The sequence below is a fragment of the Plecotus auritus genome, assembly GCF_963455305.1.
Source record: "Plecotus auritus genome assembly, chromosome: 9".
NCBI classification, from domain to species: Eukaryota; Metazoa; Chordata; class Mammalia; order Chiroptera; family Vespertilionidae; genus Plecotus; species Plecotus auritus.
In genome coordinates this window covers 45,692,419-45,711,994 of record NC_137783.1, presented here as the reverse complement: position 1 = coordinate 45,711,994, position 19,576 = coordinate 45,692,419, and the positions used below count along the sequence as shown (strand labels likewise).

The following is a 19,576-nucleotide window of genomic DNA, read 5'->3' as shown; positions in this document are numbered from 1 at the left end:
CTCTGGGTCCTGCTGCTTCCTTCCTGGGGCCAAGCCTTTGCTGTTCCCAGCCTGCCCCTCCTGCCCAGATCAGCTCTGAATAACCAATGGGAGGTGCCTGTGGGGAACCTTACCATTTGGCACGCTGACAGAGCGCTCTGGTAGGTCGCTGGCATTGTCAATCACCGAGAGAGTGACCTCATAGGTGGCAACCAGCTCCCGGTTCAGGGGAGACTTCACCATTACAGACCCTGTAGACCAGATCAGGTCAGGTTTAGCCCAAGGGGAACCCCCTAAAACCTGTGCCTCCTAGGGGTACTCCTGGCCAACCCACTCAATCCCCACTGAGAGCAATGGTCCCCAGTGGACCTTGTTCTTGCTGATCTCATCTTTGGCTGGGATGAGGCCACAGCAACCTGCAAGTTAGGGTACAGCACTCATTGCTTTCTAGATAGTGAACGTGGGCAAATTATTTAACCTCTCTGCACCTCTGTTTCCTCATCTGTAAAATCAGGATAATTACAGTACCTACCACATAGGGCGATTTTGATGGTTATAACAATGAAATGAATAAAGGGCTTAGAACAGTGTCTGGCACATAGAGAATGCCATGTAATTGCTTGTTTAAAAATGCTTTGTATCCCACAACAATGTGAGAATACTGAACACTACTCTACATTTAAAGATGGTTAAGATGGTGAATTTTGTTACGTGTATTTTATCTCTATTTAAAGAATGCTCACGTTCTACAGAGATCAAGTATAACGGAAGTTCAAGGCCGCTAAACTGCTGAGGGGGTGCTCTGGAGGGGACAGCAATGGAACAGCCGGACAGTCAGGACTACTCCTTTGCCTCCATTAAGTAGGGAGTGACATGGACTAATGTGGGAAAGGAGCACAGCCTATGTTAGAACTAGCAAGGCGTTTTCTTTTCTCCTTCCCACTGCCTCTCAGAGCCCCACCCACTCCCAATTACTGGACAGATCAGGCTTAGCTGATGCCACGGCTGCTCTATTGGGCCCTCTCTGCTTCCTGCCCGTTGGAGGATCTGGTGCTCCTCTTCCCATCCGCCTCATCCAGGGTGGAGCCTCCTCTCTCCCTTTCCAGTTCCCTCTCAGGCACTGAGGTCTTTGGGATTCCCTTCCCCCTTGGCAGGTCCCCCTGCTGGGCTTCTGTCCTCCTCGGTTTCCAGCCATGGGGAGGTCACTTACCCTGGGCCGCTGCCTCCTCCTCCTCCTCTTCCTACTCTCGCTCCCCGTCCCCGAGGCTGGGGAGCGAGGATGGGGAGAGGATGGCTGCATTCAGTCTGCAAAGGCTGGGCCACGGCCTTGGCCTGGCCCCACAGGATGGGAAGGGTGGTGGGGGTGCAGTGGGTATGGAGGAAGGCAATGGGGTGAAGCAGAGAAGAGATGAGGTGGGAAGTGACAGAGAAACAGAGCTCAAACCTGTGGGCCTGCCAGCCGTGAGGAAGAGAGAAGAGGGTTAACATCAGTTAGTTTAGGTGCAGAGGGGATGGATCAGAGCAGGGCATGGGGGGCAATGGGGCTCAGAGCTGACCAGGGTGGGAAGTTTGGGAGGGAGGTTGTGAGGGAGTTTGTGAGGCAGAGGGGAAGGGAGCCAGGGAAGGAAGAGGGAGCCCATTTGGTAGGAGAGGAAGGGGGAAGGAAGGTGAGCAAGGTGGGTGGGGAGAGCATGAGGAAGAGGGGCAGAGAAGACACTGGAAAGAAAAATAGAGAGAAGAGAGTCAGTCAGAGGGAAGGAGGACAGGAAAGAGAAAAGTGGTAGAGGCATCGGTAAGGTACTGTGTGTATAGCGTAAAGTTGGGCAGGGGTATGGAGCAGCTCTCCATGGTCCTGAACAACCACTGCAAGGGGTCGGGGTTCTGTTAACCGGGACACCACTTAACCTATGTGACTTCTCCTAGTGCTCATGGTTTTCCTCACTTCTTTTTTCCTTTAGGCCTCTGATGCAGTCTGAGCTAGTCACACTCTTTGGCTCAGTGCACACTATCATCATGGGCACTACTCTTGTTTCATGCATGTATCTATTCCCTTTCATTTCAATACTTCTTACCCCTTCCCTTCTCCTCGAGGGCAGTGGTCGGCAAACTGCGGCTTGCAAGCTGCTCTGGTGACTAATGAGTTTGCCGACCACTGTCATATACTACCCTTTACCTCTTTGCACACAATGTGCCACAATTGCCTAATCCTCACAGCTTCCAACTACACGGTAACATTTAGTCTAGTCCAGTGGTCGGCAAACTCATTAGTCAACAGAGCGGCAATCATTGTAATGTATTCAAGATCATGTGGGTTTATTTTTTTTGCGTGTGTGTGTCTTATATTTATGCAAATAGGATTGTGGTATATATATCCCACCCTATTTCTTACTCTTTTCAATAAGTACTTATTTTTAAGGTTCACCCACGTTGCTCTGTGTGAGTCTAGTCCCATGGTCGGCAAACTGCGGCTCGCGAGCCACATGTGGCTCTTTGGCCCCTTGAGTGTGGCTCTTCCACAAAATACCACGGCCTGGGCAAGTCTATTTTGAAGAAGTGGCGTTAGAAGAAGTTTAAGTTTAAAAAATTTGGCTCTCAAAAGAAATTTCTATCGTACTGTTGATATTTGGCTCTGCTGACTAATGAGTTTGCCGACCACTGGTCTAGTCTGTTGCTTCTGACTGTTGCCTGGCATCCCATGGCATGCACCTACAATGTTTTAGTCTCCAATCTCCCAAGGATGGGTGCCCAGGTGGCCTCCAACCCCCACCACCAACATTGCAGTGAACATCCTCAGAGAGTCCCATTATTGACCTGAGAGTTTCCTTGAGAAGTTCTACCCTGGAGCAGAATTGCTGGGCCATAAGGTGTGAGTGGACTTTGTGTTAAATTGCTATATAGTTGGTAGAATGGGTCTGAGTTCCTATAATAGTGTTTGTGGGATCGGATGTGCCCATATAATCACCAATACTCAATATTGTCCAGCATCTAATATCTGCTAATCACATTTAGAAACTGATATCTCATTGCTGTTTTACTATGCGTGTCTCTAAACAACATTTTTTAGCATTTAGTATTAGTCACGTTAGTTTTCCTGTCACTCCCTGGGCCTTCCAGGAAGTACCAGTATACATGGCAGGTCCCTAACTCCTAGAGGAACTGAACTTGGGGAAAAATGGTAAAACCATCAAAATTATAATAAACTGCATAAATCATAAAAGATAGGCCACATTTCTGTTTTGTGATAGTATAAGGAAGTCATTAAAGACATACATATATGTATACATGTATATGTATATGTAAATATATATAATTTAAATAGCCAATATACATATGAAAAAAGTATTTAACTAGTTATTAAAGAAATGCATATTAAAACAAGGTGCCTAAATTAAAACAATTTTCCTAGAAAATTACAAACCTAAACACTTTATAATATTTAATGCTGGCAAGAGGTGGTGAGTGGGACACTCTCAATACAACACTGACGGGAACTGGTCAAGGGAGAAGGGAGGAGAGAGGGAAGAAACAAAGGGAGAGGGAAGGATGTGCTGTCAATAGGGGAGAGCAAAGAGTAGACAGAAGAGCAGCTGAGGGAAAGGGAAGAGAGGGAGGGAGAGGTTGAGGGAGAGGGAGAGGGAGAGGGAGAGGGAGAGGGAGAGGGAGAGGGAGAGAATACCAAAGAGGAGGGTCGGGAAGAAAGCAGAGAGCAGAGAGACTGGGGCAGGGAGTCTGGGGCAGGGGTGAATGGGGAGCAGGCCCTTGTACCTGTGTTGATATTCACAGCAAAGGCGTCCTCCTGGTCAGGCACCAGGCGGTCAGTGTCGTCCTTGGCCACAATGCTCACGATGTGGTACTCCAGCTTTGGGTTGAGGTCACGGTCGATGGCCGTGACATTGGCAATGACAGTGCCTGGCTCGGCTGACTCCAGCACGCTCACGGTCTGGATGGGGTTGAGGAACTCGGGGCGGCAGTCGTTAATGTCATCGATAAGGATGGTGATGATGGCCGTGCCAGAGAGAGGAACAGTGCCCCGGTCAGAGGCCACCACTGTCAGCCTGTAGGATTCCTGCTCCTCTCTGTCAATGGTGACATTGCCAACGCGGATGACCCCCGTGACCGGGTGGATGTGGAAGCGGTCCTGAGCCCCCGCTTCTATTCGGTAAATCAGCTCCCCATTGAGGCCACTGTCCTCATCTGTGGCTGTGACCTGAAGGACTGAGAATCCTGGGGGGAAAGTGGGGAGGAGCTGAGCACACTGGCTTCTTCTAAAAACATCAAGATAACATACATGTGTTGGCAGTTCACAAGGGACCCTTCTCACCACAGCCTTGCAGCATATATCTTTTATAGACTTTTCACGTTTGCAATTTTGTAGGAAAACAGTACCTTATTTCATTTTACATTCTTTGATTATTTGTGAGATTGACCATTTTTTAAATAATTTAATGATCAGTTGTATCTTCTGCAAATTGTATGTTTTTGTCTTCTGCCTATTTTTCTGTCAATTTATACAAATTATATAATTATGATAACTTGTGACAAATATCTTTTTTCAGCTTGTTGTTTGCCTTTCCAGTATTGGTTATAATTACCTGAAGTAAAGAAGTGTAAATGTACAAGCACCAAAATTTAGTATTTTTCCTTTTCTAAGTTCTGTTTCTTATATGCTTAGAACTTTCTTATTCTGAAGTCAGATAAATATTCACCTAAAGCTTTTCTTTTACTTTTTATTGTTGTCTACTTTTTAATTTTTTCTTTAGAATGTCTTTGGATTTCATATTGGTGTCTTATATAGGGTAGGATTCTACACTAAATGTTAATAGATGCTTTGCACACTAATTAGTTTTTACTAATGGTTTCATTGTTTCCTTTATCACATTAATATTACATTCTTTAATTGACTGGTATCTGTTTCTGGGCTACTTTGTCCCAGATCATTTAGCTCATATCATATGGCTTTAAATACTGCAGTTCTATGATATGCTTTAATATTAGGTAGGGCAAATCTGGTTTTATTATACTTCCCCCCCCAAAAAAATGTTCTCATTCTTCTAGATGACTTTCAAAATAAAATTTGCCCCCAAGGTCTTATTTGATTTTGATGGGCATCTCATTAATTCTATTTTGACTTTAAAATAGTCTTTTCAACCAGGAACATTGCTTAACAATCTCATTTTGCAGACCAGACACTGTGGATAAGAGACAGGAAGCGTGGGGGGACCTGGGTCTCCTGACTCCCTCTCCAGGGCTCTCTCCCCCCACCCTGCTGCCTGTCCTCCTCCCGCTGGAGGTGGATTCTGCTCCAACCTGTGAGGCTGCAACCCCCATGGACCACCAACCAGCTCCTGCCTGGGGGCGGGCCTGCTTCCTGCACCCTGCTCACCTGGGGGGCAGTTCTCCAGCAGGTGGATGGTGAGGGCAGCAGGGCTAAAGGTGGGCCAGTTGTCATTGTCATCCAGGATGGTGATGATCAGGTCAGCTGTGCCGTTGAGCAGCCCAATGTCCTCAGCCAGGAGCAGCAGCTCCAAGACGGGAGGTGAGAAGGCCTCCCGGTCAATGACCACACCCGACCTCACTGTCACCATGCCTGAGACCCAGTGCCACCAGCCAGGGAGATGCAGAGGAAAGGGGTGCAGTGGGGAAAGAGGGCAAGAGCCAACCAGGAGGGTCATGGAAAGACCAGCACAATGTGGGAAGAGATAAAAGAGGAGCAGAGAAAGCAACAAATGACTTTCTTCCCCAAAGGGCTCAACGACCAACGCTTAGGGAGGTCCCCTTGGCGCCAGTCTCCTGGGATTGTCCCCTCCCCAGGTGCCCTCGGCAGGTCTACAGAGTCCTTCCTGGGATGGGTGACCCAAGGTGAAGGATTGACCTGGGCGGCAGAGAGGCGCTAGAATGTTCCTCCTTGGTGTCATCTGTCCCCCAACTGGTCTACTGTCTAGGACCAGACTGATGTGACGGGGTCTCTGGCGACCTTTGGGTCTGCTTTGGGGACAGAGCTTTGGCTGCTTCTGGCTGACTAGGAGCCTGTGTCTGGCTGGGCACAGGGAGATGGAGGAGTGGGTTGGGGGCTCTCTGTCTAGGCTGAGAGTTTATGTATTAGCAGGTCCCTTGTGTTGTCCCCAAGCCTCCTCTGGGGTCATCTCACCTGGCCCCAGGTGCCCTAATCCAGCTCTGGCAGGGGAGGCCCTAGACTTAGCCACGGCCCCCTCCTTCCCCAGCTGGGAGAGGTGAGCAGGCGGGAGTGCTGGGTGTGCAGAGGCCTCACCCGTACTGTTGTCGATGTCAAAGAGGCCACTCTGGGCTCCCAGCAGCTGGTAGGTCACCACAGCATAGATGTCCAGGTCTGCATCCAGGGCCAGGATGGGCCCGTTGAGCACTGTGAGGGGGGTCCCTGGACCAGGGGGAGAGGGGTCACTACAGGGCCAACCCGGGCCCCCACCCCCGCCCCCGCCCCTTCCCGGTGAGCCATGGCTGAGAATGGATGAGAGGGAGGTGAGGTGGACGGGGTGGGGAGGCCCTGGGCCGGCTGCGGCAGCCTTGGCAGACTGACGCAGATGCCTGGGAAGCGGCCTCAAAGCCCTGCTGGGGAGAAAACACAACAGTGGTGAGCAAGCCCCTCAGGGCCCCCACGGAGCACGCCTGCCTTCCCAGCAACCTTTGAGGCTGGCTACTCCGAGGGAGGGTCTGGGGGCTCCCTGACATCCTCTCCCTGTGCATGGGCCCTATCAAGGTATGCACATCCCTCCCAGTCTGTTAGCACATGTATGAGCATATTCACAGGCAGGAATAAGAAACAAGTTCACGTAGAGGGACACCCAGCCAGAGACAAGGAGTTTCTCAGTTCATCTCTTTCTGACTTAGAATCCAAGCTGGGGGGGGGGGGGGGGGGGGCTGGAGGAAGAGGGAGAGCACCTCCTTGGAGACAGTAAAAAGGAGATTCTGTCGCTCTGAAGGGGGGTGAGACTGCTGTGTGGGGAAAGAGCTATGCTGGCCTATGCAGACCCCCTGATTACAGATGCTCTTGAAGCTTCCAGAAGCCTCCAGGATGCTTGGTGCTACTGGGGTGGAGGGAACAGGGAGGGTGGGCTTGCTCCCATCCTGGGTGGCCCTCACACCTCACTGTCCCTCTTGAGGAGCATTGGGGCTGCTCTCAGACCACTTTGAGGACCAACGATCACTTCCAACCAGACCTGTGGCCTCTTTGGTGGCCCCTGAGAGAACTGGCAGCCTGGGCTCACCAGCCCCTTGGAGCTGCTTCCTTCCCGCCCGTCCACACCTTTTGGCACCCACTGGCTATGTGGTGAGGCTGCCACCCAGCTAGGCCTCAGCTGGGCCCACCTCAGGTATGAGGTGGATCCACAGGCATCTGGGACCAGGTGGTGCCTGGAAGCAGCAGGCGTTCCCGGGTGGGCCCAGCACCTACCAGCAGGAGAGTTCTCCATCACCTCTGCCCGGTAGGTGCTCTCAGTGAAGAGGGGGTGGTTGTCATTCTCATCCGCAAGAAAGATCAGCAGCAAGTCAAAATCCTGTGGGAGGTGTGATGGGGGGTAGGCTGTAGGCATATCCTAGCAAAGTGCTCCGAAGGCTGAGGGATGTGGGGTCAGGGCACAGGGATGGAGAATAAAAAAGCCCATACTAGGGGTCTAGAGACCTGGGTTCAAGTCCCCACTGTATTAGCAGCTCTTTGCACGGCCCTAAGCAAATCATTTCTCCTCGCTGGGCCTCAGTTTTCCAATCTGGCAAATGGGATCTTAACTCCTTCACCGAGGTGCTGTGAAGCATTTAATCAGGCCCATCTCATGGTAAGAAAAAAAGCTGCACGCAGGAAGATGAGTTGTGGCTTTCAGACCTTCTAGGCTGGCCTGATGCCCCATCAGAGTTCACCCAAACTCGCACTCAGTGCTGCCCTTCACGCTTTAAAAAAACCAGTCATCGCTCTGATCTCTCGGGACCTCCACTGCGGAGGCAAGGAAACCAAGGCCCAGAGGTGACTGTTGAACTGCATGGCAATCAGCAGAGTGGGGACTAGACCCAGGCCTCCTGACTCCCACCACTCAATGCTGCTGCTTCCCAGGGTGGCCCAGGCCCTCTATAGCACAGGCAGAGGCGGGGAATGAGAGCAGGAGAGAAAAGATGGGGAGAGGAAGTGGGAGAAGGAGAGAGGAGCACAGAATGAGAGGCCAGTGACTTACGAGTCTCCTCGGCCTATACAGATGGGGAAACTGAGGCCCAGAAAGGGTAGTGTCTTGGCTGAACCATGCAACTAGTCAGAGCTGAGATAAGCCAGACCCAATGACTCTTGGCTGAGGTCCTGCCCCGGACCTCATGGCTAAACCTACCCCCAAAGGGACCGTTTGCTTGCAACAACCCACATCCTCTTAGAACAGAGAAACAATTTCTTTGGCTTTTGAGGGAAAAGCCACCCTTTCAGGGGAAATGCAACCCAGAGTTGTGTCTGTGAGTGCACACAGGCCATATGCACACACAATGGTGGTGTGTGCCCAAGTGTCAGTGGTTTGAGGGGAGATGATGGCTGAGCTCCCTGAGTGTTTGCCATGTGCCAGGCCCCAGGCTGAGCACTGCCGATATTGGCTCCTTTGAGTCCTCTCCATAACCCTGGGGACATCATTTTGCAGAAGAAAAAGAGAAACTGCCTGGCCAAAGTCACACACCCGCTGACAGGGAGGCCTGGGATTTGAACCCAGCACTTGCTCACTCCAAGGCCTGTGCATCCAACCCCCTGGCCAGGTTGCCGTCTGCTCCCCCCACCTCACCCATGCCCTCCAGCCTCACCCTCCTGGCTATGCGCGGGTTCTCCGGGTTGTCCTTCACGGAAATGGTCAGCTTGTACTCTGGGATCCGCTCGCGGTCCAGGGGCCGGTTCACGGTGACGATCCCTGTCTGGGAAGTGGAGGGCTGGTGAGCTCAGTAGCGACCTGTTCCCCACTTTGAGCTCTGGCCACAGATGCCCAATGGCTCTGCCTATGCTTCACGTGCCTGTGAATTGCCTCCCTACATCACCGCAGACCACTCAGTCTCTAAGGCCAAAATGGGCTGGCACGGTCTCGCCAGGGCAAGAGTGACCCCCCAGCGCCCTGGTGCTGCTGTCTCAAGGGGATGGGGCCTCTGGACCCTGTGATGCCAGCAGCTGGAAACACGCCAAGATGTCAAATGAACCAAGTGGTACTGAGGCTCTGGCCCCATATCTGCACATGATAAGCCTTGGGGGTGATGGGAACCCCAGAGATGGCTCAGCTGGGAATCTCAGCTTCCATGCTTCCCACTGAGACTCTTGAGTCCTAATGGAGGTGGGAGGTTCAAGGAGAAAAGGGAGCCAGAAGGAGACCAGACAGTGGTGTAGAAAAGCCTCTAAGGCAGGGTCCCCTCTTTTAGGAAAAACCCTGGAGAACACCCTGGGTCAGTTCTGGCCCTACCGTGGCATTGATGGAGAAGGCCCGCTCCCGGTTGCCTGCAGTGATGTTAAAGGTGAGGAGGGCATTGCACCCGCTGTCAGCGTCACTGGCCAGGATGTGGGCGACGAAGCTGGAGACGGGGCTGTTCTCACTGATGGTCACGTTCATGGGGAGGTTCAGCAGCACAGGGTCGTTGTCATTGATGTCCAGGACCCGAATCCCCACCAGCATCTGGGGCGCATCAGGGGAGGAGGAGAGGAAGAAGAGGTGACAGACAGGAGAAGAGGGGGTGTGAGGAGAGAGAGGAAGAAAGAGGGATGGTGGACATGGTAGCCAAGGAGCAGGTGAGGAGTGAGGCAGGGCAGGACAGCGAAGGGGTGGTGATTGAGGAAGAAAGGTGCAGTTGAGGACCATGGAGAAGACAGAGGAAGAGGAAGAAGAAAATGATAATGAAAAAGGCAAGGAGATGAAAACGAGGATAAGAGGGAAGCAGAAAAAGCCGAGGCAGAGGTGAGCTGAAATGGCAGTGGCAGGGCAGAGGCCCGCACACAAGGCAGCCTCCCCAGAGAGCTGCTGGGGGGGCGGCGGGGGGACAACTTGGAGTGGCCATGGCTGCCAGGCTCCAGATCCAGCCTCCCTGGGCGAGCCCCAAGATCCACTCACAAGTCTATTAGGGGCCCTGAGAGCACATGGCCTCTCTGGGCTTGGGGGTGGTAGTGTTTACAGGAGTCTCCATGGAGAGTTCAGGGGGCAGCAAGGTAAAGCCAGTAGAATGGGGGCCCCAGACTCACTGTGGAACTGAGTGGGGGCACCCCCCTGTCTCGAGCACAGATGGTCAGGTTATAGAAGGCAATGGTTTCCCGGTCCAGCTCCACATCCTTCCGGACCCGCAGCACACCCTCCACGGGAGAGATCAGAAACTCCCCTGGGTGCCACCAGGAGAGGCCAGAGTTAGCCGGGAATGGTCAAGAGGGCAGAGCGCCTAGGCCTGTCCCGCTTCCTCTAGCAAGCCTAACTCCCAGAAGTGTGGGTCCTCCAATGCCCCAGCTTCAGATCCTCATGGGACCTGCCAAGGTCTGGGAAATACAGGAGGGAGGGGAACAGATAACTGCTGGGTGCAGGTGGGTCTGGGCCCGCTCATGCCCTGATGTGCCTGAGAGGCCAGGCCAGTTTCCTTCCTGGCTCATGGGCAGAACAGGGACTAACTCTGGATAAGATGGTCACATTGAAAAAATGGGATTCAGTAAGGTTGCAGGATACAAAATCAATAGACAAAAATCTGTTGTATTTCTATATACTAATGATGAGTTAGTTATCAAAAAGAGCAATTAAGAAAACAATCACATTTACAATTGCACCAAAAGAATAACATACCTATAAATAAATTTAACCAAGGAGGTTAAAGACCTATACTTGAAAACTATAAGGATTAATGAAAGAAATTGAAGATATAAATACATGAAAAAATATTCCGTGTTCATGGATGAGAAAAATTTATATTGTTAAAATGTCCATACTACCCAAAGCAACCTACAGATTCAGTGCAATCCCTATCAAAATTCCAATGGCATTTTTCACAGAAATAGAATAGACAACACTAAAATTTGTATGGAACCCCAAAAGTAATTCTGAGAAAGAACAAAGCTGGAGGCATCATGTTCCCTGATTTCCAACTACATTACAAAGCTATAGTAATCAAAACAGTATGGTATGGGCATAAAAACAGAACTGAATGGAGACCCCAGAAATAAACTCACACAGGCATGGCCAATTAATTTATGACAAAAGAGTGAGAATATATAATGAAGAAAGAACAATAAATGGTGCTGGGAAAACAGGACAGCCGCCTGCACAAGAATGAAATGAAACCACTATCTTGCACCTTACACAAAAGTTAACCCAAAATGGATTAAAGGCTTGAATGTAAGACCTGACACCATAAAACTCCTAGAAGAAAACCTAGTAAGCTCCTTGATGTTGGTCTTGACAATGAATTTTGGGATTTGACACCAAAAGCAAAGGCAACAAAAGCAAGAATAAACCAGTGGGGCCACATCAAACTAAAAAGCTTCTGCACAGCAAAGGAAGTCATCAAAATGAAAAGGTAACCTACTGGATGAGAGAAAAATCTCTGCAAATCATATATGTGACAAGGGGTTAATATCCAAATTACGTAGAGAACTTATTCAACACAAGCACAAACAACAACAAAACAAAACAGAAAATGAAATGGGAGTCCAGAGAAAGGTGATGACGTATCCACGCTCTCCCAGCAAGTTAACAACAGACCAGGATTCCAACCCAGGGCGCTGGGTCTCGGCCCACTGCATCCCATGGGACTTGGAGTCTTTCCAGACAGTCAGGGCTGAGCCCGGTGGGAGCTGGGGGAGGGAGGGGCGAGAACAGGGAGTGGGTACAGGGGAAGAGCAGAGGGGCAAGTGGGAGCCCAGCTGGATAGAAGAAAGGGGAGGGACAGTGAGTCCGGGTGGGGAGAGCGTGAGGAAGAGGGTGTTATCTGTGTGTACTCCTCTAGGAACTGGTAACAGGGAGGGTTACTTCCTTCACTTTCCCTTTGGTATCTGGGGGGATGGAGGGGCAGAGTGGGGCACTGACTGCTCAGGAACATGTAGCACATGAGGACACAGCAAGGACAGAGGCCCAAGCTCTCCCAGTTTCCTGTGCCTGCCCCTTCTCATCCTCCCTCACCATTCATTGCCCCCAGCTCCTATTGCTTTGACGTAAAAAACAGCCCCTTCAAGGCTCACCTGCAGCTGGGATTTCCCGCCAGCTCTTCTGCTCCCTGCAGCCCTGCAGACTGCTTACAGCAGGATTTCCTGAGCCCGATACTCCAAGGTCTCAAAGAACTGAGGATTCCCTTCTAGGGGATTCCGGGCCCTGTCTCAGCCCCTGGCCATGTGCAAGCAGATGGCCCCCTGCCCTCTCTCCAAAGCCAGCCACCCCTTGAAAGAAGGGAAGGAAGAGGTTCTGAAGGCTCAGGGGGGCAGGCCTGAGGCTCTGGAAGCTGGGCCTAGGCTAGATTCCTAATAACTCAGCTCATTGCGGGAAGTAAATAGGCTAAAAGGCCCCTAGACAGTAAATTATCTTCCTTATCCCCGGGGGCCTGAACTCCCTGCTGCTCCACTCCTTCTGGAGTTGGAGGTTAAAAGCAGAGACTCACCATCTAGTCATATACAGATCTGCATCCTGATTTCACTCCTTTGTGCTCTTGGCTGTTACTGAGTCCTGCCCTGATGTTCTCATCTGAGAAATGGGCTAATGAAGAGGTACCACCACAGGGTTGTTCTGGTGCTGGGCAAGTCTGTTCCACGTGTATGCTAGATCCATGGCAGCCCTGGGTACCACTAGAGGCATTCTGAAAGGTAGCCTGTGCATCCTTCTCAAGGAACTGGGGGCTTTGGGGAGGATGAAGATGTAAGAAAGGCGTCCCAGGAGTGGGTCTGACCAGAAGGGTTAGCTGAGAAGGTTGGGGTTGGCAGGAGAGGCTCAAGTAGGCATGGCCTATTCCCAGGCTGTTTTCCTCCTCACACCTCGGGGGGCTTGCACCCACGTGTCATCCCCGATGTCGCCCCACTGACAGGAGCAGGCTGCAATGGGGAAAAGGTGGCCTTGCAGCTGAGTAGCCTGGAGCATGTCCCTTCACCTGTGGTGTGTCACTACCCCCGCTCTCCCAGAAAACAGCTCTGATTTGTCGTGTTTGTCAATCTTCCCCATTACCAACATGGTGTCACTAAACCCGGAGGTGGGAAGAGATGTGGGGAAAGGAGAGCATGACCTCGTGAGCACACTCTTAGCTCATCGCTTATCTATCCTGACATGGGGCAGTGCTCGGTGAGCCTGAGGTCATCGCTGGGCTCCGAATGTCTGCTCTTCCTTCCTGGGGGGGAGGGAGCGCCAGGCTGGTCAGACCAGGGAAAACCCCCGGCCTCTCTCCCTCTGCCAGGGACCTGCCTCTCAGGCTTCTGGGACATCCATGAGACCCCAGCTTCCAAAGGCTGACCCTGGTCACATGTGGATTTTTCTCATGACACCAAGGGCCCATGGCATGGATCAGAATGCAGTTTTCTGGGGCACAGGTATGCCCTGCACCCCAAAGCTGGGTGCAGAGAGGGCCTTATTGGGAGGAGGCTCAGCTGCCCACCCAGCACCCCCTCTCAACTGGGCTTTGGCATCCTCCTGACCAGGAGCAGGACCCCCATGAAATTATAAAACCTCTGTTTGTGGAGACAGCAGAGGAGGAAGACCCTTGCTTAGTCCTTGGCCAGAGAGGAGACTTTTGGGAGATGAAAGGTGGCAGGCATGTCAGAACTGTGACCCACGAGCTCCGGACAGTGGGGGCCCCCAGGTCTGGTCTTAAAGCGTGCGTTTGTTTCTTTGCCTCTTTTTTTTTTTTTAAATTCTCACCTAAGGATTTTCAGAGAGAGTAGAAGAAGGGAGGGAGAGTGTATGTATGTGTTTATGAGAGAGAGAGAGAGAGAGAGATGTGAGAGACACACACTGATTGGTTGCCTCCTGCACATGCCCCAGTGGGGGCTAGGGATTGAACCTGCAACACAGGTAGGTGCCCTTGACCGAAAATCGAACCAGCGACCCTCCAGTCTGGGGGTGGATGCTCTAACCACTGAGCAACGCCAGCCAGGGCTCTTTGCCTCTTAATTGCAAATTCGCCCCAGGTTCTTAGTTCTAGCCTTGGACCTCTCCTCTGTTGGCTTCCTCCATACTCTCTCATCGTGTGGCTTTAAATATATCTGTGTTGGCCACTCCTAAATACCTCTCTCCGGCCCAGACCTCAATCCTGAACTGGCTTGTACATCCACCCTACCCGACACCTCAGCCTCACCTCACTTTCCCCCACACCTGCTCCTGCCTCAGTCTTCCCATCTGTTAATGGCAATACCCTCTCTCCAGTCTCTCAGGCCAAAACCTCGGTGTCATCCTTGACTTTTTCTCACATCCAACATCCAATCAGTCAGTACTTCCTGTTGGCTTTACCTTTGAACTATATCAGAGCTGACCACCTAGACAGTGCCACCACTCTGGTCCTGGCTACATCATCTCTTCTGAGCACAAGAACTACAGTAGTCCTGTTAAAATCTAAGTCAGCCCTCACCAGTTTGGCTCAGTGGATAGAATGTTGGTCTGTGGACTGAAGGGTCCCAGGTTTGATTCCGGTCAAGGGCACATGCCCGGTTGAGGGCTCAATCCCCAGCAGGGGGCTTACAGGAGACAGCCAATCAGTGATTCTCTCTCATCATTGATGTTTCTATCTCTCTCTCCCTCTCCCTTCCTCCCTGAAATGAATAAAAATATATTTTAAGAAAATCTAAGTCAGACTGTGTCCCTCCTCGACTCAAAGTCCTCCCATGGTTCCCACATCACTCAGAGCAAGTTTTAATAATAGCCCGCAGGGCCCAACATCCGAACCCACTAGCTCTCTGATCTCTTCTCTTCCTACTTGCCCCCCTGATGGACTTCATGTCAGCCACATGGCCTTTTTGCTTGCTGCCATGCATGTTCCCACCTCAGGGTCTTTGCAATGGCTGTTCCCTCTGCCTGGGATGCTCTTCCCTAGGCATCCACATGACCCACCCCTCCCTTCCTTCAGGTCTTTGCTCAAATGCCACCTCCTTGGACAGGTCTTCCTGGAACACCCTATCCTACCCTGCAGCCTTCCCCCTGGCGCTCCCCATCTCCTGGCTTTATACCCCCCTCCCCCCAAGGACCAGGTCATCTGCTTCATCAGTTATGCTCATGGCCTGTGTCTTCCACCTGGAAAACATGTCCTATGAGGGCAGGGCTTTGCATCTGTTTTGCCCCTTCTGAATCCTCAGCACCTGGAATATCACTGGCATATGGTACGCACTCAATAACTATCAAATGATTAATTAAAAATCCGGAGGTTTTACAAAGATTTCCAAATTTTTCCATTTTTCTTTTAAAAGTGGGAAGGCCTGGTATCCAGGCTGTAGAAATGGGAAAACATGATAAAAATAAAACAGACAAAAAAAAAAAAAAAAAGGAAGACATGGCTACAATTGTTAGAAGCTGAGCAGTGGCTGCCACAGCCCCCCTGCCCCACTCCCTATTGTCTTGCCTAGACCCCTTTTCTCATATAAGTCCCCTGCATAAGCCTAGAAGGCCTGAGGGTTTGGGATTCCTAGTCTACAGAAATGAGTGAAAACCACATTGAGAAAACTCTCTCTGGCCATAAACTCTGTTCTTCAACGGAGGAGACCAGCCAAGGTTGCTGTGAAGGCTATGGATGGGTGACGATGGGGCGTGCAGGGAAATCCCAGGCTGAATGTGCATTTGGGGGTGTAGGGGAGGATGCCTGTCCTTCCTCTACCTGAGCCTATTCTCTGGGTATGACACAGGAGCATTTTCTGTTTGATTCTCAATGGGTCTAGGACCCTCCAAGGCTACTAGCTTCTGTTCCCAGATTTCTGAATGTTCTCACCATATCCATGTGAGATTATTTTCATCATCTTATGGATGGGGAAACTGAGGCCCGGAGAGGGCAAGATCACACAGTGGTGGGGCTCATTGTGCTCCTGAGTGGGGGGTCACCAGGCCCTCAGCTTGTACTGCCCCTCCCACCCAGCTCAGGCCCCACTCACCCAGGGGGTCTCCATCCACGATGCTGTACTCCACCTGCCCGTTGGGGCCCGAGTCCCGGTCATGGGCCAGGAAGGTCCACACTCTAGGCCCCGGCTGGCCCTCGGTGACATCAAACGGCCCCTCATAGTCTCGGGGGAAGGTGGGCACGTTGTCGTTGATGTCATTCACATTCACAAGCACCTGAGAGGGTGGACAAGTTTAGCCGGGCCTCACCTCAGCCAGCCCTGTGCTGGGTCCGGATTGCTCATCTGGAAACTGGATCCAATAATCCTACCTCAGGGGGCTGATGCAAGCCTCAGGTGAGATGTGGATGTGGGAGCCTTTTTAAGCTGTGCATGGTTGAGTCATTGTCATTGTAGAAGCCTTTCTATGGGCATACTCATATTTTGATAATGATGCTCTGAACTTGTACTTATTGCTATACTACGGCCATTTTACATGCTCCCATTTGCTCCCACACTGCGATTGTTTTTATTTTCTGATCTCACAGAGGAGGAAAGGGAAGCTCAGGTTGGTTAAGTGACTTGCCCAGAGCCACACAGCTAGGAAATGCAAGATCAGGGATATGAATCCTGCTGGTTTGACCAGAGCTTGTGCTCTCCCCATGAAGGGGAGGAAGGCAGGTATCATCATCTATCTAACAGATGCAACCACACAGAGAGGTTCATTAACTTCCACAAAGTCACACAGCAAGTTTGGGTGAGTTGCCGAGACCAGGACAGGGCTCTTGGATTTGGGTGTTTCTCCTGGACAATTTTTCCCTACCCCTCTTCCCATCAGAGCTTTCTGGGCTCCATTTCCCCTCACCCCCAAGTTGGGGCTGTGTCCCACACACTCACCGTGGTGGTGGAGGTGAGGCGGTGGGACAAGATGGGGCACTGGTCTGTGGCTGTGACGATCAGGGTGTAGCGGCCATGGCTGATCTCATAGTCCAGCTCCTTGGCAGCACTGATGACACCCTGCGGGATACATAGAGGGAACAAGGGTGGAGTGATGGGTAGTGAGTCTAGGCCACCCCGGGGACCAGCTCCTTTATGGGGTACTCTGTGAGTACCCTAGCAGGTAGGCATCCTGACCATGATGGGAAACCCTTGTTGCCACCCAGCCCAAGATTTCCATTTCCCCGCAATGGCTGCCCCACACACCCCAGTTTCCCCCCCAGACTCCATCTTTGCTGGGCTCCCCACCCCATGATGTCACTGAGCTCCCCTCCAATCCCGTTAGCCAGATGACCCTCTTCTTAGGCCCCGCCATCAGCTGCTGACCGTGTGTCTGTCAATATGGAAAGTGTCAATGATGTTGCCTGCAATGATGGCGTAGGTCACTGTGCCATTGGGCCCCTCGTCCAGGTCTAGTGCCTGGATGGTGACGAGGTTGGCATTGATCGTGTCTGGCCCCTCATCCAGCAAGATCTCATAGTGGGGCTGCTGGAACACAGGTGCGTTATCGTTCTCGTCCACGATGGTCACGTACACGTGAGTGGTGGCCTGCGGAGAAGAATGTGGTAGGTTCCTTGGTCAGCGGATTAGAGAGGTTGAGGTGGAGCCAGCTGCATGTTCCTCCAGGCTGCACTCACTCAGGCAGAGGGAGAAGGATGAGAGGGAGGGCAGGCACAGGCTGGTAAGAGAAGGCACTCACACAAAAGCCACCTAGGTAACTGCTTAGGTACAAGATGCTACTTGCACCACCATCTCTATGTCCATGTCCATTGCAGACATTACTGATCAATCATGGCACTGCTTAGGCCAGATGTAACCTCGATCCTTGTCAGTTCAGAAACCTAGTGATTAAAACTGGCATATAAGCAACCTGGCCATGGTGGCTCAGTTGGTTGAGCGTCGTCCCATGTACTAAGACAGTGGTCGGCAAACTGCGGCTCTGTTGACTAATGAGTTTGCTGACCACTGCCTTAGGGAAAAACACTTAAAAAACATTTTATTAATGTACTAATGTCTTTAACCTGAAGTCAAAACTTCTGGGTAAGGGTAATGCCTTATACGGTGGTCGGCAAACTCATTAGTCAACAGAGCAGCAAACCGTGGCTCGTGAGCCACAGTTTGCCGACCACTGTCCTAAGAGGTTGCCTGTTCAATTCCTGGTGAGGGGACATGCCCGAGTTGTGGGCTCAATACCCAATAGGGGGCATGCAGGAGGCAGCCAATTGATGTTTCTTTCTCATTCATGTTCTCTCTCTCTCAATAAAGAAACATTTTTAAAAAATAAAATTGGTGCCCTAACCGGTTTGGATCAGTGGATAGAGCGTTGGCCTGCGGACTGAAGGGTCCCAGGTTCGATTCCGGTCAAGGGCATGTACCTTGGTTGTGGGCACATCCCCAGTAGGGGGTGTGTAAGGAGGCAGCTGATTGATGTTTCGCTCTCATCAATGTTTTTAAATCTCTATCCCTCTCTCTTCCTCTCTGTAAAAAAAAAAAAAATCAATAAAATATATTAAAAAAATAAATAAAATTGGCATATAAGATGAACCCCAGTAACCAGCCCGAGCCCACAGCTTTTCCTGGGCCAGGGCTTTATTGACCCTGAACCTCCACCTAGGTTACAAAAGGCAAGTAGGCTTCACCCATGTTCACGTAAATGCAAGAAATGCCCATCTTCAGCATTTTGAAGAAGGCCGACACTGGGACGATTTCACGGGCAGAATTTGTTGAGCTGTGAAAACAAAGCTCCCAGAACACGCTTCGCTGCAAGAACAGTTTCTGCCGCGTGCTCTCCTGTGATGGGTTGTTGTTGGCCGAAGCTTGGACCACATGTACTATTGAGACAACTGGAACTCGGCACTCAGCACCATGGAGCAATGATTGATGCGGCACTCCGGCACTCCGAGAGCAGAGTAGGTACACGGAGACAGAGGTTAGCCACGTGCTGGCATCTCTGCTCCTCACCCCGTCCCCTCTCCATTCTCTGCTTCTCCACCCGGGAGGATGTGCCCTGTGGACTGCCTCACCTGGGCTCCCTTGCCATCTGGCTTCCAGATGGGTTTGGCTGATGGGAGGTCCTGGCAGAGGATGTGGGGAGGGAGGAGAGAGAGATGGGGTGTTTCTTCCCCACTCCTTCCTTTCCTCGCTCTAGTACCACCAGTGGCTGTGTTTCTCCTGTTGGGTGGCCCCCTTTCACAGCTCCAGCTCTCACTGCGCTCGTCACCTCACCTCCCCTTGTCCTGTGGCTCTGTGCTACGTAAGGGCTTCTGGCAGTTGCTGCTCTGAGGGGCGTCACCAGCTCTGTAAGCAGGCATTCTATTAAACTACCTTCAGCTGAGCCCTGAGTGGGTCATCTCTTTACTACCAGAGCCCTGACTAATACAAACCATCCTGCCAGCACAACAGCACCACCTTACAGGAAAGGGGCCGGATTCCAGACTCAGCCATGGTTCCCCACTTTCCCAGGGAAGTGAGTCTAACAACCTGCAGGGGCTGGGAGTGGCTGGTCTAACAGAGCTGCCCCATCAGCCTTTTCTCTCTGAGATCAGCCTGAGTTTGGGAGGGGAGAGGGGGTCTGACTCCCTCTAGTCTCACGTGAGGAGGAAGTTA

The 19,576-nt window shown here is 51.6% G+C and overlaps 1 protein-coding gene across 6 annotated transcripts in view; it reads right to left on the bottom strand.

The window, feature by feature from the left end:
* Positions 1-19,576, bottom strand: part of CDH23 (cadherin related 23) — a 72,751-nt gene that overhangs the window by 15,572 nt on the left and 37,603 nt on the right. For 4 of the 6 annotated variants that reach the window (XM_080641354.1, XM_080641356.1, XM_080641357.1 and 1 more), the window contains 11 exons: positions 17,297-17,518; positions 16,871-16,990; positions 16,031-16,211; positions 10,187-10,320; positions 9,417-9,626; positions 8,776-8,883; positions 7,406-7,508; positions 6,248-6,373; positions 5,363-5,566; positions 3,745-4,203; positions 114-230 (listed from right to left, as the gene is read on the bottom strand). In XM_080641354.1, coding sequence (XP_080497480.1) covers positions 114-230; positions 3,745-4,203; positions 5,363-5,566; positions 6,248-6,373; positions 7,406-7,508; positions 8,776-8,883; positions 9,417-9,626; positions 10,187-10,320; positions 16,031-16,211; positions 16,871-16,990; positions 17,297-17,518 — 1,984 coding nt within the window. Of the gene's footprint in view, positions 1-113; positions 231-1,189; positions 1,469-3,744; positions 4,204-5,362; positions 5,567-6,247; positions 6,374-7,405; positions 7,509-8,775; positions 8,884-9,416; positions 9,627-10,186; positions 10,321-16,030; positions 16,212-16,870; positions 16,991-17,296; positions 17,519-19,576 lie in introns of those variants that run through there. The other 2 variants (XM_080641358.1, XM_080641359.1) reach the window with 2 other exon arrangements.